Below are 14776 nucleotides of genomic sequence, written 5' to 3'. Positions count from 1 at the left end.
GCCGTGCGCCGGCCGGCAGTGCCGCGCGCAGCTCCCGGCTCCTCCCCGGCCGCGGCGCCCCGGCCCGGCCGCCCCCGGCGCCGCGTTATGGCGCTGCGGGCGCTCTGGGTGCTGCGGCAAGAGCCGCGGGCCGTGCTGTTCTCCAGGTAACGGCGGAGGCAGAGCGGGGGGATGAGGCGGGTGGGGCACGGCGGGCAGGGGCTGGGAAACGGGGAACTGGTGAACGTGCGTCGCAGGGACGGCGCTCGGGATGCGCCGAGACCAGCAGTGCTGGCCTGGAGCCGTCAGTGCCGAGCGCTGGATTCTGGTCGTGTTCCCCAAACCCCTTTCCCTTTTTAATTTTTTTCTTCTTTTTTTTTTCGTTTTTTTTTCTTTTTTTTCTATTTTTTCTTTTCTTTTCTTTTTTTTTTTTACTTTTTTCCTTTTTTCTATTTCTTTTTTCCTTTTTTTTTCTTTTTTTCTCATCTATTTTTTCTTTTTTCCTTCTTTTTCCCTTCCTATTTGCCTTCCTCTTTTTTCCTTCCTTTTTTTTCTTCCTCTTTTTTCTCCCTTCTTTCCTTTTTCTCCCTTCTTCCTTTTTCCCTTTTTCCTTTCTCCCTTCTTCCTTTCTCTCCTTCTTCCTTCCTTCTTTTCTTTTTCCTTTTACCTTTTCCTTTTTTTTTTTTTTTTTTCGTTTTACAATGTCTGCATTTTGTATTTAATTCTCTTTCCCTCTTCCTCTTTCTGTCTTGGCTTCTCTTTTGTTGCAAACATTTTACCTCACCGCTCTCTGTCATCATGTGACAAAGGACAAGGCAGCAGTTGGGAAATGCTGCCAGACACACAGGCAGAACACGTGTCCACTTCTGTTCATTAGCATCATGCTGAATTGCACCGAGAGTACAGAAATGTTTCAGTTTGGTTCTAATCTTTGCATACAAAGTGAGGTTGACCCAAAGGAGGGCTTTTTGCGTTCAGAACTGTTTCAGAGTTTTAAGTAAGATTTTGGGCGAGGCAAGCTGGTGTTGTTGGTCTGGGCAGTGTTGAACCCATTTCCTTTGTGGGAGGAACAAGAGGAAAAATAGGCTGGGGAAGGAAAAAATGTGTGGAACAGCATACAGTCTTCATCTGAATTCTGTAAAGCTGAGAAGCTAGAAGGATGCAAAAAAGAGGAGTAAGTAGAGTATTGTCCATCTTTGGGTGCAGCCAGCTCTCCACGCTGGGCATTCCTCTGATTGTTTTAGGATTAGTATTATAGTCCTTGTATTACCTACAAGTTGAGAGATGTGGCCTCCCCTCTACAAACGCAGAGAAAAAGAAAGCCATGTCCCAAAGCTGGTGAGTGTAATCACCATGGAGGCCGGGGGCTGCTGACAAGGATCTGTGAAGTAACTTGTCACACAGTCAGCCAGGAGCGCTCCTTTGAAAAGGGCAAACTCAACTTGATACTTCAAGTGATTTCCAGACTTAGATCTTTCAAGTTCCCAGAGGAAATAATAGGGCTGTGGAAACCCCAAGTTTATCCTCCTAACTGACCTTAAATTCAACAAAGCGTGCAGACAATATAAAGAATGCCAGATCACATGGAAGCTGTTGGTTTCAGGACTTATGCACTCAGCTGGAGATACGTGAGCCCTGATCTTTAACCTCAGAGAAGACATCTGGGACATCAAAGCATTCCACTTTTTTGAGCTGATCATAACTTAATTCAAGCAACAAGCGTGGTCGCTCTCTTGAATCACTAAAGCTCATTCAGCCCAGGAAACTTTCATCTTTTTAAGTTTTCATCGCTTCCTAGAAGGGAATACTGAAAAACTTAGATCAGAAGGGCTAACTAATTGTCTAATGACTCAGCTAAAGCTGGGAAGATGCAGTGGGAGGAGGAGGAGAAGGTGGTTGTGCTGTGGGGACAGCTCTAGCAAATGCAGCAGGCTGGTTGGGATGGACAAAACTAGGCTGAAATATCTCCTCTTCCTTTGTTTTGGGAACATCGGCCAAAAATAAGAGATGCTCACCAAGGTTACCCGCAGCCTCTTATCAGTGTCCTTGCACAGGAAGTCCTTGTCAATTTTCGAGCAGCAAAAACACTCTGTTTCCTTGTTGTTCAAAACAGAAGTGACACTGGAGGGAGGTGTTTCACTGTCATCTGTATCCTGTTTACAAATCCCGTAGCTCTGGCTTCTCTCTGCTTATGCATACCTTTTCCTTACGGGAAAAAAATGGTGCTCCAGATGCGTGATTAAGAATCAGACGAAAAAGCATAGTCACGAAAACAAGCATGAGGAAGCATGGCTTGCCTCCAGCAAGGGGCTGCTGCTCTTGTAGATGGTGCAAGTGAGACGTGGGGGCAATAAGATAAGAACCACACAAGTGCTCAGGGATGTTACATGTGGAGGTCATAGATAAAACGAAATACCACATCACTGGGATTACAAAGTCCATGGCAATTTAAGAAACAGGCTGTCACTGTATTAAAAGAAAAAAAATTGTATTTAAAGGGGAATAAGTGAAGGCGTTGATGTATCTGGGCATTTTTTTCTCCCGTGTTCATTTATAAGTGTGGTCCTGAGCACAAACACATGGCCTGAGTACAGATTGGCTGCAGTGTGATTCAAAGGGATCCTTCTTGTTCTGCGGTGTGCAACTCATGGCATGGCTTTTGAGGGGCCATGAATAACTGCTATAAGAATCAGTAAAAAAGAATATTGAAAAGTTAGCCTGTCATCAGACTTAATTTAAAAGGCTCGAGGGAGTCAGTAATGCAAACAAAAAATTGTGGAAACCGATTTTTCATTGCCATTTAATAAGGGAACTCTTCAGTTCTTCTTGATAGGTTTTAGTTAGCTTGAGAAGAAGTTCACCCCTCTTTCCTGTAAAAAATGATACTGCTTCAGAGGAAAATCCTGTGCTTATTCTCAAACATTATCTGCAGAACATTTGAAGTGGAGTAGAGTATATACATTGATGCAGCACTGCAGTTTTAGAATATACAAAACCGTCCCCCTGTGATGTTATGGTTACATTGTAAATACTCCAAAAACACGAAATGAAGGAGCCGTCATAGCAGCACTCAAATAACGTGTATTGTACCTGCACTGCAGAATCCACTTTGCTCTCCCACAAAAACTTTGCAACTGTTGCTGGAACATTTGAGCTTAGGTACGCTGAGGTCTTCTTGGATTTACAGTATTGTGAAGAGTTTTAATTCATTTTGCTTGTTAGTTGAACAGCTGCTGCAGATCAGTTGTGCAAGCTCAGAAGTGCAAACCCTGTATGTAGGTAATTTCAGTGTATTTAGCAGAGTAGCAGAACTACAACAGTAGCTGTATGTAGGCAAAAAAAAGCTGAAAAAGTATAATTTGGTCATGTGTGGCATTCGTTTTCTTAAGTGTGTGAAAACTTGTGTTTAGAGCGATCTCACCTCTTAGAAATATTTTGCTGTTGGAGTTTTGTTGCATCGGTGAGTCATGCTTGGCTTCATTAGTGTCGTGAAATAGTCTATGTACGCAAAAGGTCAGACAGATAGGACTGTAAATGGTAGACAGACAGATACACAGTTTGTTTAAAAAAAAAAAAAAAAAAGTGAATGTATTTGCTCAAAGTTTCCAGTAAAAATCTGCTTGTTAGTATGATTCCTAATTACATGTGACATGGTTTTACTGACCATGATTTAGTGTGTGATCCTCTTGCTCTTTGTGTCAGGGCAGTGCTGGCATCCACTGGCACGAGGGTACTTCTAGGAGCTTTCAGGAGTTCCATCTGTAGAATCATAGAATTGTTTCAGTTGGAAAGGACCCTTAAAGGCCCTCTGGTCCAACTCCCCTGCAGTGAACAGGGACACCCACAGCTCCATCAGGTGCTCAGAGCCCATACAGCCTGACCTTGAGTGTCTGCAGGGATGGGGCACCACCACCTCTGGGCAACTTCTGCCAGTAGCTGAATATCTGATTGAGCATCTGTTGAATGACTGTACCTAAAACCCAGCAACACTCCAAGGACTTTTGTAGTGCTTTTGCATTCAAGGAGATCATCAAGGAAAGAGACAACGTGGTTCTGCTTTTAGGAATGCTGTATTTTGAGTGGGAAAAGAGGAGTAGTACTGAGACGCTCTTGTTTCTGTGTCGCAGGCGTTACCCCACCGTTGAGGCACGCGCGGAGGCCTTCAATGGATCAACACACGTGGCTGTGCCGTCTGACAGCGATTTCCTCAAGGCCTTGCTTTTTGAGCTCAGGCTCACAGAGGACCAGAGCTTTGTGGAGCACCGAGATACGAGCACTCGAATCGATCACTCCTCGGTGCGCTCGGTTCGCGTCGAGGGAGGGGACCTCTGGCCCGTGGTGGCTTTCCAGAAGAGCGGGCTGATCTACGCTTGCCTGCCGCTGGTTGAGGAAGCCTTGGAGCCTCAGCCGCCCCTCCTCACCATCCCTGGGCTCTCGCAAGGACTCGCTCTTCTGTTTGGCATCCTGGACTACATTTCTCCCAGTCGGAAAAATGAAGCGGAGTTGAGTGCAAAAGCAGGCCAGCTTCGCACTTTGATCATACAGGCATGTCCGCTTGGCACCCCCTTAAACACAAACATCAGCAGCTTGAGCAGCTCGTTTGATGACATTCAGGTTGTTCCCGCAGACGTGAAGCAACCAGCCTGGAGATCCAACACGTATAAAGGCAAACCTCAGGTCAACGTCTGCATCACTGAAAAAGTCAAATGTATGCAGTATGACAAGAGAGATGTTGTGGACATGTGGCAGGTGTACGGAGCTGTGAACTGCAAGGTGAGAGCATTTGTTGTGCTGGTCTAACCAACGTGTTTTTCATGTGAGCACACTGGGAAAGCAAATGCATGTTTCCTTTTACTCAGTGATTTCCTAAAATTGCAAAATTTGGAATATTAGCAAGCCATTGCATATTAGACTCATGTGCTAGTAGTGTGTTTTAGTTTGATCTTCACTGTTTATTCCTGCATGCTTCAACATTTATCAGTAACTATTTCTGGGCCTTCAATTACCAGCAGTAGCTACATTGCATGTATTTTACCTTTTTTTTTTTATTAATTAAATTCTAAATGAAATAGAGAAAAGTCATTTCATACAGCCTTTGCATATAAAGGCTTAGAAATGGTAGTGCTAACACTTACTTCATTTCTACCTATCTAATAAATGATTAGAAGCTATTTCTGAGTCTTCTACTTGACTGTCTTTACTTGAGCATTTTTAATTAATCTTCCTACCACATGAAAATGTAATTTTCCATCCTCCTGCATTCTATTCAACTCTTTGAAAGGGTAGATAATAGCAGGACAAGGGGAAACGGCTTTAAGTTGAGGGAGGGAAGATTGAGGTTGGATGTCAGGGGGAAGTTCTTTGCTATGAGAGCGGTGAGGTGCTGGAACAGCTGCCCAGAGAGGCTGTGGATGTCCCGTCCATCCCTGGAGGTGTTCAAGGCCAGGTTGGATGGGGCCCTGGGCAGCCTGGGCTGCTATGAAATGTGGAGGTTGGTGGCCCTGCCTGTGGTGGGGGTTGAAGCTTCATGATCCTTGAGGTCCCTTCCAACCCCAGCCATTCTATGATTCTGTGACAATGAAATTTTGAATCCATAAATGCTGTTTCGTTTGACTGATGTAAGAACTGTTGCTGCAGAATCTGTGTAAAGAAACTGATTGCGTAACAATCTTGAATGTTTTTAATGTAGCAATGGTTTTCTTTGTTTGATACTAAAATTTGGGGGAATGTTGACAAAATAGATCAACAACAATTACAAAATACATTAATATTTGTATTTTCTACTTTTGCTATATTTAACATTCCTTCTTCCAAACTATGCTTCATAAATTATCTTAGTGCAGTGTATTTGTAATAGCTGTTGTTGTAAGGGTAGAGAGACTCATTGGAAAAATAATCACGTCATTCCCATTTATAAGAAAGGGAGGAAGGAGGACTCAGGAAACAACAGGCACCTCTGTGCCTAGGGTGATCATGGAACAGGTCCTCCTGGAGGATATGTTAAGGAACATGAGGGATGAGAAGGTGATCCGAGACAGCCAGCACGGCTTCACCAAGGGAAGGTCATGCCTGACCCATCTGGTGGCCTTCTATTATGGAGTGATGGCATTGGTAGACACAAGGAAGACAGCTGATGTCATCTACCTGGCCTTCTGCAAGACTCGTGACATGGTTCCCCACCACATCTTTAATTTGGAGAGATACGGGTTTGAAGGGTGGGCTATTTGGTGGATAAGGAATTGGTTGGATTGTTGCAGACAGAGGGCTGTGGTCAATGGCCCTGTGTTTAGGTAGAGGCTGATCATGAGTGAGGTCCATCTTGGGATCGGTGCTCTTCAGTATCTTTATCAATGACATTGACAGTGGCATCGAGTGCACTCAGCAAGTTTGCTGATGACACCAAGCTGAGAAGGGCAGCTGATCGGGCAGAAGGAAGGGATGCCATCCAGGGAGACCTTGATGAAATCGAAAGGTGGGCTGATGTGAAGCTAGTGAGGTGAGTCAGGGTAGTCCCATGTGTTCAGACTGGGAGAAGTACTCCTTGAGAGTAGCCCTACAGCAGGGGGGATGGAACTTGGTTATCCTTGATGTCCCTTCCAACCCAAACCATTTTGTGATTTTAAAGTGGATTGTGCTTATGTAATTAGTAAGAGGTGAGATAGTCATCTTCAAAGGGAGCCGACTTAAATACTGCATTTCTGGAAACTGAGTTATTTCACACCAACCATGCTGGTAGGGACTATATGGCTGAACAGCTTCCTGTTCTCAGAGGAACAAGTTTCTAGGTCGTCTTGCAGAGTGGATGGCCTTACGTAAAAGGAAAGACCTGGTGGAGTTGTGTACTGCTGAGCTGGCACGCAAAGGGACAAGAGCATGAATGTGCTGCACATGGTTGCTGTGAGAGAGCTGGCATGGGACCACAGTGGCCATTAATAGCATGCTTGAATCCATTAAGCAAATGTTGTAAATGTAACTGAATTAATTGGACTGTCACCAAGTGTGTTTATGTAATAATTCAGCTATAGCAGTAAGTCCTTGGCTTGCTTATGGGCTTATTTCTTGCTAAGATACACTTGTCAATTAAGAGACAGCTAGCTAAGGCTTCAGCTGTACAGAAAGGAGAAAGAGACTTTGTTTTGAAAGTATTTGTCAGTACAAACATTTGAAGCCAGCTGAAAAATTTTAGTGTGATGGTTTAATGTTTGTGTTTAACTTTTGAACATCTAATTCTGACTTGAAGGAAATATTGTAGCATAACTTTTCGTCTTCATTTTTTTCAAGTGTGATATAGAGGGAGCTGCACCAAATGTAACCCTCACTTTGAATCTCCCAACTAATGGTTCTCCACTCCAAGACATCTTCGTCCACCATTGCGTGACATCCATTGACCCTGCCATGCTCATGTCCAGCAGTGTTAATCCACTGGATGATTCTGTGTACAGTGGGCCTTACAAATTTCCTTTCATTCCTCCTTCAGAGTCATTCAACTTGTGTTACTACACTTCCCAGGTAATGCCATCACTGACCCTAGTTGTTTTCCAGTCCTCAAACAGAAATAAAAATACCTGTGTTGTTGAATGCATCCAGGGACATGAGTTGGTGGGCATGGTGGTGATGGGTCAGCAATTGGACTTGATGATCTCAGTGGTCTTTTCCCACCTTAATAATTCTATGAGAAGTGACTTTCAGTTCAATACAAGGAAATAGAAATCTCCTCATATAGTAAATTGCTTGGAACTTCAGGACTTGAGTCATCTGAGTCACTTTCATAACATGACAGTACCTCTGACTACTTGGCATTACTGTTCATACTTGAAGTTCTGAACCACTCATTGCCCAAATTAGACAAAGTGAATCCAGGCTGAGATGTCAAGAGCATAGGTAAAAAATCTATGTATTGTCAGCAGCCCAAAGGGTTTGACAGATACTGTTCAAAACCAATCAGCAATTAATAAGTTTGTTAGCCTGTAAAATACCTTAGTAATTAAAACAGCATATAGCTGATCTTACCATGATATTGCTGATATGTCTTGAGAATGAATATGGTTTTCTCCAGGTGCCGGTTCCACCAATTTTGGGATCTTATCAACTCACTGAAGAGGGATCACAGTTAAAAATAACAGTAAATTTGAAGCTTCATGAAAGCATAAAGAATTCTTTTGAGTACTGTGAAGCTCGTATACCCTTTTTCAACAGGTAAGAGTAAAGGAATCCTAGATACATTTCCTCCTTTTCTCTGTGATCTTCCCAAAATGAACTTCCTGGCAGTCAGTGTAACAGATTGTGCTCCATCAAAGGACCAACACTGGACATCAACCTTGGTAACGTTGGGAAGCCTTGGAATTCTTGTGACTTCTGATTGGTTCTCAATACCTCCATTAAGTATCGTGTTTCCCTGTGGTATTTCCTCACATGAAACACTGCCACAATCCTCCAGGTGGATTAAGCCTTGAGATACTTTCTAGCCCAGGGTTACCTGCTCCTTAAGGCTGCTAATCCTAGCTACAGATCAGCTTATCAAAAATACAGTCATTTAAAATTAAAAGGATAGTTTTTATTTAAGCCTTTCAGACCGCTGCCTGACTGCACTGTCACACAACAGCAATGAAAATTCAAAGATGGAATGATGCAACGTTGGTGATGCTGATCACAGTGTTAGGAAAATGCTGTCGGTGAACTGAAGACAGTAAAATACCAACAACTTTGATGATTACTAGGTTGAAAACACATTGATTTCCTCCTGCTCTGTAATTTCTTTCCATAAATTAACAGTGTGCTTAGATACATACGATTTGTCTGTGTGCGCTTAAGCATTTCAGCATTTGTTGTTTGAACAAAATGATTATTAACAAATAACTGAATAATATTAATTCCAGCGGCCTTATTGCTCTTTTTTCACACTGCAGGGGCCCAATTGCTCATTTGGAGTACAAAGTTAGTTATGGCCAACTGGATTTGTCACGAGAGAAGAGCCTCCTGGTTTGGGTCATTGGTAAGTACAACACTCCTGTGCATTCATCATTTCTTCCCAACCTGATTTTCTGTAGGGGAAGCACAGCTGTATAATTCCTTAACAGATGTTGTTTCTGGCTTTAGGACAGAAGTTCCCTAAATCTTCAGAAGTTTCTCTTACTGGAACTGTGACTTTTGGTGACATAGGTGAAGAGCACCCAACTGATTATGTTTGCACTGGCAACACAGCTTATGTAAAAGTAAGTCGTAGTCTCTGTAAAAAGATACCCTAATAGTAAATAAGTGAGAAAGGTGATATTTTTATTGCCTTCAACCAACTACAAAGATATTAATCAGACTTAATTATTAACCTGTTTTTTTTTTCTCAGTATGGAGTCTTTTTTAACTTACATGAATTGACATCCTGTCATTTTGGGGTACGCCTGCACACCTAAAGCACGTAACGCTGGTTGCCAGTATTTGCACAACAACCATGACATTATGCATCTCACTGTGTATTTCCTTTCATTCTGTAGATGTATTTTAGGATCCCAGACTTCACACTTACTGGGTGTTATGTGGACCAGCATTCTGTTCAGATCTTTGCACCAGGAAAACCCAAAATCACTGCATGTGAGTTGCTAAAAATGTCAGTTGTTTTGCTGGAACAGTTACAAGTTGGATGTCAATGATTTAAGACACACTTTGGATGTCAATTACTAAAATTATGTAACTAAAGTTGTACAAATCTTTTTCTTGCTGTGCTTAATGCACACGAAGTCCTTTGGAATAGGGACTGTCATCACCCTTTTACGTGTGCTAAATTACCTGTGATGTTTTACAGTGTTCTACCTAATGATAGGACTTAAACTGGGAGACAGAGAACACTTTTCCATAGTCTGCCCTCTTGCTTAGGATGCTTTAATTTGGAGATATATGTGGTCTAGAAATACAGACTGCAGGCCAGAATGCAGCTCCTGCATGCAGGCTGCAGCTGTTGCTGTCTTAGTGTCATCATACCAACATCTGCTGGTGGATGTGGAGCAGAACCCAAATCTGCCTATTCTTGAGTTAACATTGCAAGTCTGCAGCAAAAATACACTGAGAACACTGTAAGCACCAATAAAATCAGAGCACTGCTGTCTAATGGAAGCATTTCTATTTGTTGCTCTCTGTCTTTTGCGACTTCCATCAGTCAAAAGTCTATAGATGCCTTTTGGAAGCTGTGATCTATGCTGTTAATTTTGTGACAGGTCACAGTCAGTCCTAAAGTGTAACACAAAAAAGCATCATTTCCATACTGTATGTTTTATGTCAAGTATGTAATTTATATTCATTGAACAAAATCCAAGTTATCCACCTGCTTTTGACTTAACCTCTGTTTGAATTTTAAGCTCATGACTGATACATTAGTAAAGGTAATTGAAGCTAAGACTTTAAATGCGTTATTATCAGAAATAATTTTCAAATAATAGTAAGAGTCTTAGAGTTTAAAGAGGCCATTATACCTTTTCTGTAAACTTGTAAGGATGGATTAGTAGTCTCTTAACTTGACTGAAGGAATGGCTGATTGTAAGGCACTCTGTAATGCTTATATTTCTTGTCTGTTTTATTTTTTTAGCCCGGGAACTGATTTCATCAGATTATTACATCTGGAATTCCGAAGCATCAGCACCTACCATGTACAAAAGCTTATATTACTGATGTGACTGTGATTGATTTTTGTATTTAAACAAAATAGCAAATGGAAGCAGTGCCACAATACTGTGAAAATAAATTTGTTCCTGCACTTGTGTGTTTGTTTAAAAATGACAAGTAAGTCGTTTCACTTAAATATATATGTTGGTTTAAAATTGTTTAGTTCTGGATAACAGCTTAGGGAAGATAATTTGAAATAAATAGGTTTTTTTTTTTCCTGGCCATTTTTAATCTCTTTTCTAACACAAAGTTTACACTCCCTTCTATCAGAAAGGTACAAAATATGTACCTAGGGGCACAGACAATACAAACTGGTCTGACAGGGATCAGTGACACAAGAGATGGAACACATCCCTACGAGGACAGGCTGAGAGAGCTGGGGCTGAGCAGCCTGGAGAAGAGAAGGCGCTGGGAGACCTGAGAGTGGCCTTTGTGTATCTGAAGGGAGGCTGTAAGAAAAATGGGGACGGACTGATGAGCAGGGGTTGTTGTGATAGGACAAGGGGAAATGGTTTCAAACTAAAAGAGGGGAGATTTTCTGGATATAAGGAAAAAGCTTTTTACAGTAATATGGTGAGGCGTTGGCACAGGTTGCCTGGAGAGGTGGTGAGCGCCCTGTCCTTGGAGACAGCCAAGGTCAGGCTGAACATGAGCACCTGATGGAGCTGTGGGTGTCCCTGTTCATTGCAGGGGAGTTCAACCAGATGGCCTTTAAGGGTCCCTTCCAGTTCAAACTATTGTATGATTCTGTGATTCCATGACTGGGCATGTCCAGGAGACCCTGTTACTTCACTGGTTTTGTAAACCCCAGAGCTCTACAAGGACACAAAAGTTTTAATTGCCTTATTCTTTTCTTTAAATCACAAGAATCTCATTAGTGCCCTGATAAGCAGGATATTTAAAAGGAAGAAATGTTATTTTCATGGCATTATTTTGTGCACAGAATACACACGAGTCAATAGTTGACGAGAGTTTTAAGTGAGGAAGTATGACACAAACAGTGCTTCTAAAAGTGGAGACAATGCATGAATCTGTATGGCCCCTGGCAGCAGAAGTTTTGAGTTCCTTTCCATGCAGGCATGCAAAAACTCACTGTTCTTAAGATCAGCAGTAGTCAGAATCTGGGGACATAAATCCATTTTTCCAAATTGTAAGACTAGTTCAAAGTAAGCACAAAACAGATGAGTTTGCTGGATGTTTCAGAAAACATCGCTGAGCCAATTTCAGTAGAAAAGTAGGCATAAAAGGGAAGGACTCGGTTTGTAGAGGGTGTCTTCTAATTTTGGGAAGAAAATTGCTATCTGCAGGAACACAGGAAATGGTTCAAGAGAGCTATCAGGGTATGAGCAAATTCTGAGAGGATGATGAAAAACAGGGAACGTGGAGAGCAGCACAAAAGAAGAGAAGAATCTCATCTAATAGCTGGACATGTTGCTGCTGCCATACCTCTTGTTTAACTGTATGGTGCAGGATAAATAAGATTAATGACTATGTAAGGAGAAGAGTTTAAAATGTAAAAAATGCTTAGGCTGAGATAGTAATTAATAGGTTGGTGAAATGTTCTAAAGGATGGATTAATTCATGTGAAACTTGACATTCAGTTGAAACTGTTATGCAAACGTACAGCAGTGCTATGCTATGACCTATTTCAAGATGACATGCAATTTGCTTTGCATGCAAAAAGCAACTTAATGAATTTGCCCAGAACTCAGCCTCACCCTTTACAGCCATCTGCACACCTCAGTGCTACAATGAATGGGGAAAGACACCTCTGAAAGGGTTTAGGTTGTGTTCTCCATGATTCAATTTCATATGCAGAATTTCAGCATATGGTTTTGGCTTTTAAACTACCCATGAGAAAGATCATAGAATCATAGACTGGCTTGGGTTGGAAGGGTCCTTGAAGCCCATCCAGCCCAAAATCCAGCTGTGAGCTGGAACACCCTGCACCGTGGCTCCACCCATGGCCTTGGGCATCTCAAGGGATGGACACCCACACTCTGGGCAGCAATGCCAGGGCCTCACCACTCTCATAGTGCAAAAGAACTCTCTTCTCACCTCTCTCAACTTAAAATCATTTCCTTTTTTCCTGTCAGACCCTGTAAAAAGTTGATCTCCCTCCCATTTATGAGCTTCTGCTGAGTCTAGCAGGGACACTGCTAGAAAGTGCCCCTGGATCTTTTTGTTCTGCACTGCAGCACCGTGGAGGAATAACTTTTCTTTCTCACAGGTGTCCAAAGAGAATTCCCCAGGACTTGATTCTAACACTTCTTGCTTCTAAATTGCATTCCATTTGGTTTTCCTCTCACCTGTGTTTCTAACTCCCGAATTTAGGACAGTTGCAGTACTCAGGAATGGAGGGCTGTTGCTTTACACTGCTATGCATACATCAAGCATTGCAGGTTTGTATACAGAGTATATGGGTGATGTTTCCCTTCTAGCCCTGAGTTTTACATAACTCAGTAGAAGCAGTTTTGGTTAAGGTTTTGCTCCGTAAACCTCTGGGTTACAGCTCTGGTATGCTCCCACTGCCATGCTATACTTCTTCTATCTCTCTCTCTTGAAGTACTTACATTTATAGTTTTGTTACAGCTATGGTAGAACCCTAGAATGGTATGGTTTAAACAGGAGCACAGTGCTCATCCAGTTCCAACCCCCTGCTGTGTGCAGGTTGCCAACCAGCAGCCCAGGCTGCCCAGAGCCACATCCAGCCTGGCCTTGAATGCCTGCAGGGATGGGGCATCCACAGCCTCCTTGGGCAACCTGTGCCAGTGCCTCACCACCCTCTGGATGAAAAACCTCCTCCTAATATCCAACCTAAACCTCCCCTGTCTCAGTTTAAAACCATTCCCCCTTGTCCTATTACTGTCCAGCCACATATACAGTCGTTCCCCTTCCTGTTTGTATGCTCCCTTCAAGGAGTCCATTCATGTATGGACTATGTGAGATATATACAGATAGATTTGCACAGAGAGTTCTTCAAGACCTGGCCAAAGAGTTCTCCAGGCATAATATTGCATTTCAGAGGACTGGAGGAAAACTACCATGCAAATATTTGAAAAGAATTAACAGAAGGGTGTAATTAAGTATTGGTTGTCAACCCAAATAAAATAATGTGTATAAACAAGAAAAAAAAACAACCACCAATATAGATCTTAAATAAAGTGAACTCACTAGATCTGATAAAAAGTTGGGAGTAATGTAAGGAATGCCAATTAACATCAATCTATAGTGCTGGTGGGTTGATGGTTGGACTAGATGATGTTAGTGGTCTCTTCCAATCCAACCTTAATGGTTCTTTGATTCTAAATAGTACCAAACAATCCTTCTGGATGAACCTTCACCTTTATATGGTAAAGATAACAGAACTGGCAGAACAGATCTCTAAGAAATTCATGTATAATGTAAGTTCACGTATAATGCATTAAGCACAGTGAAACCTGGCTGACGTTTCCAAATGGAGACATCATGGTGATGGGGTGCCTTCATCAAACATGTTCTGTTTACCACCTGTGTTATTGAACACTTTGTGGAAGGTGTGGAAAGAAACAGATTTTGCATTGAAGTTCTCAGAGGGTGCAAGGACTGAGAAGCAGTAATTGCCCAGGCCACAGGAACACCCTAACAGCAATCATCAACCACATCTCTTCAGCTCATGATCGTGTCAGTCACAGCAAGTCAAAGCATCACCAACACCTATGTGTGAGACACCAACTGTTCCCCCACCCTGGGAACCACAGGGCATGTTCATATGACCAAAGAAAGAAATCAGTCTACCTAACATGGTCCAATGGTGTCAAATGTGTGCTGGCTGCTACGTATCACCGCTCAATTAAAGGTAATTTATTGCTTTTCTGTTTTCCTTTCCTCCCACCAAGTAACAAGGTATTTGGTGATACCAACAAGATGGTCTCTGCCAGTTTCCGAAGTACTTTTGGGTAAATCCCATTACTTCAGATAAGTTGTAAGCAGCTATTTTTTCTTCGTCTCCTTTATCTATTTCCTCCTCTGCATTTTAAATTGTTCTGTTTTTCTCTTTTTCTATTTTTTTCCCCAGTGGTATTTAATACTTTGGCCATTTGTTAACAAGTAAACACTGAAACAACAAAGCATTAAACATTGAACAGCAGCTTTCCTCTATTTGTTC

The 14776-nt window shown here is 42.3% G+C and overlaps 1 protein-coding gene across 1 annotated transcript; it reads left to right on the top strand.

Moving 5' to 3' along the window:
• Nucleotides 1-87: 87 nt before the first annotated feature.
• Nucleotides 88-10635, top strand: AP5M1 (adaptor related protein complex 5 subunit mu 1; the record flags this gene model as incomplete). The annotated part of the gene is made up of 8 exons (XM_079536765.1): nucleotides 88-146; nucleotides 4107-4752; nucleotides 7261-7488; nucleotides 8036-8175; nucleotides 8886-8971; nucleotides 9076-9191; nucleotides 9468-9564; nucleotides 10553-10635. The coding sequence occupies 8 exons, from the start codon at nucleotides 88-90 to the stop codon at nucleotides 10633-10635; spliced, it is 1455 nt and encodes a 484-aa protein (XP_079392891.1).
• Between the last annotated feature and the right edge of the window lie 4141 nt (nucleotides 10636-14776).

Source organism: Tetrao urogallus (assembly GCF_951394365.1).
Source record: "Tetrao urogallus genome assembly, chromosome: 6".
NCBI classification, from domain to species: Eukaryota; Metazoa; Chordata; class Aves; order Galliformes; family Phasianidae; genus Tetrao; species Tetrao urogallus.
The sequence above is the reverse complement of the archived record's forward strand: the minus strand, read 5'-3'. Positions and strand labels throughout refer to the sequence as shown.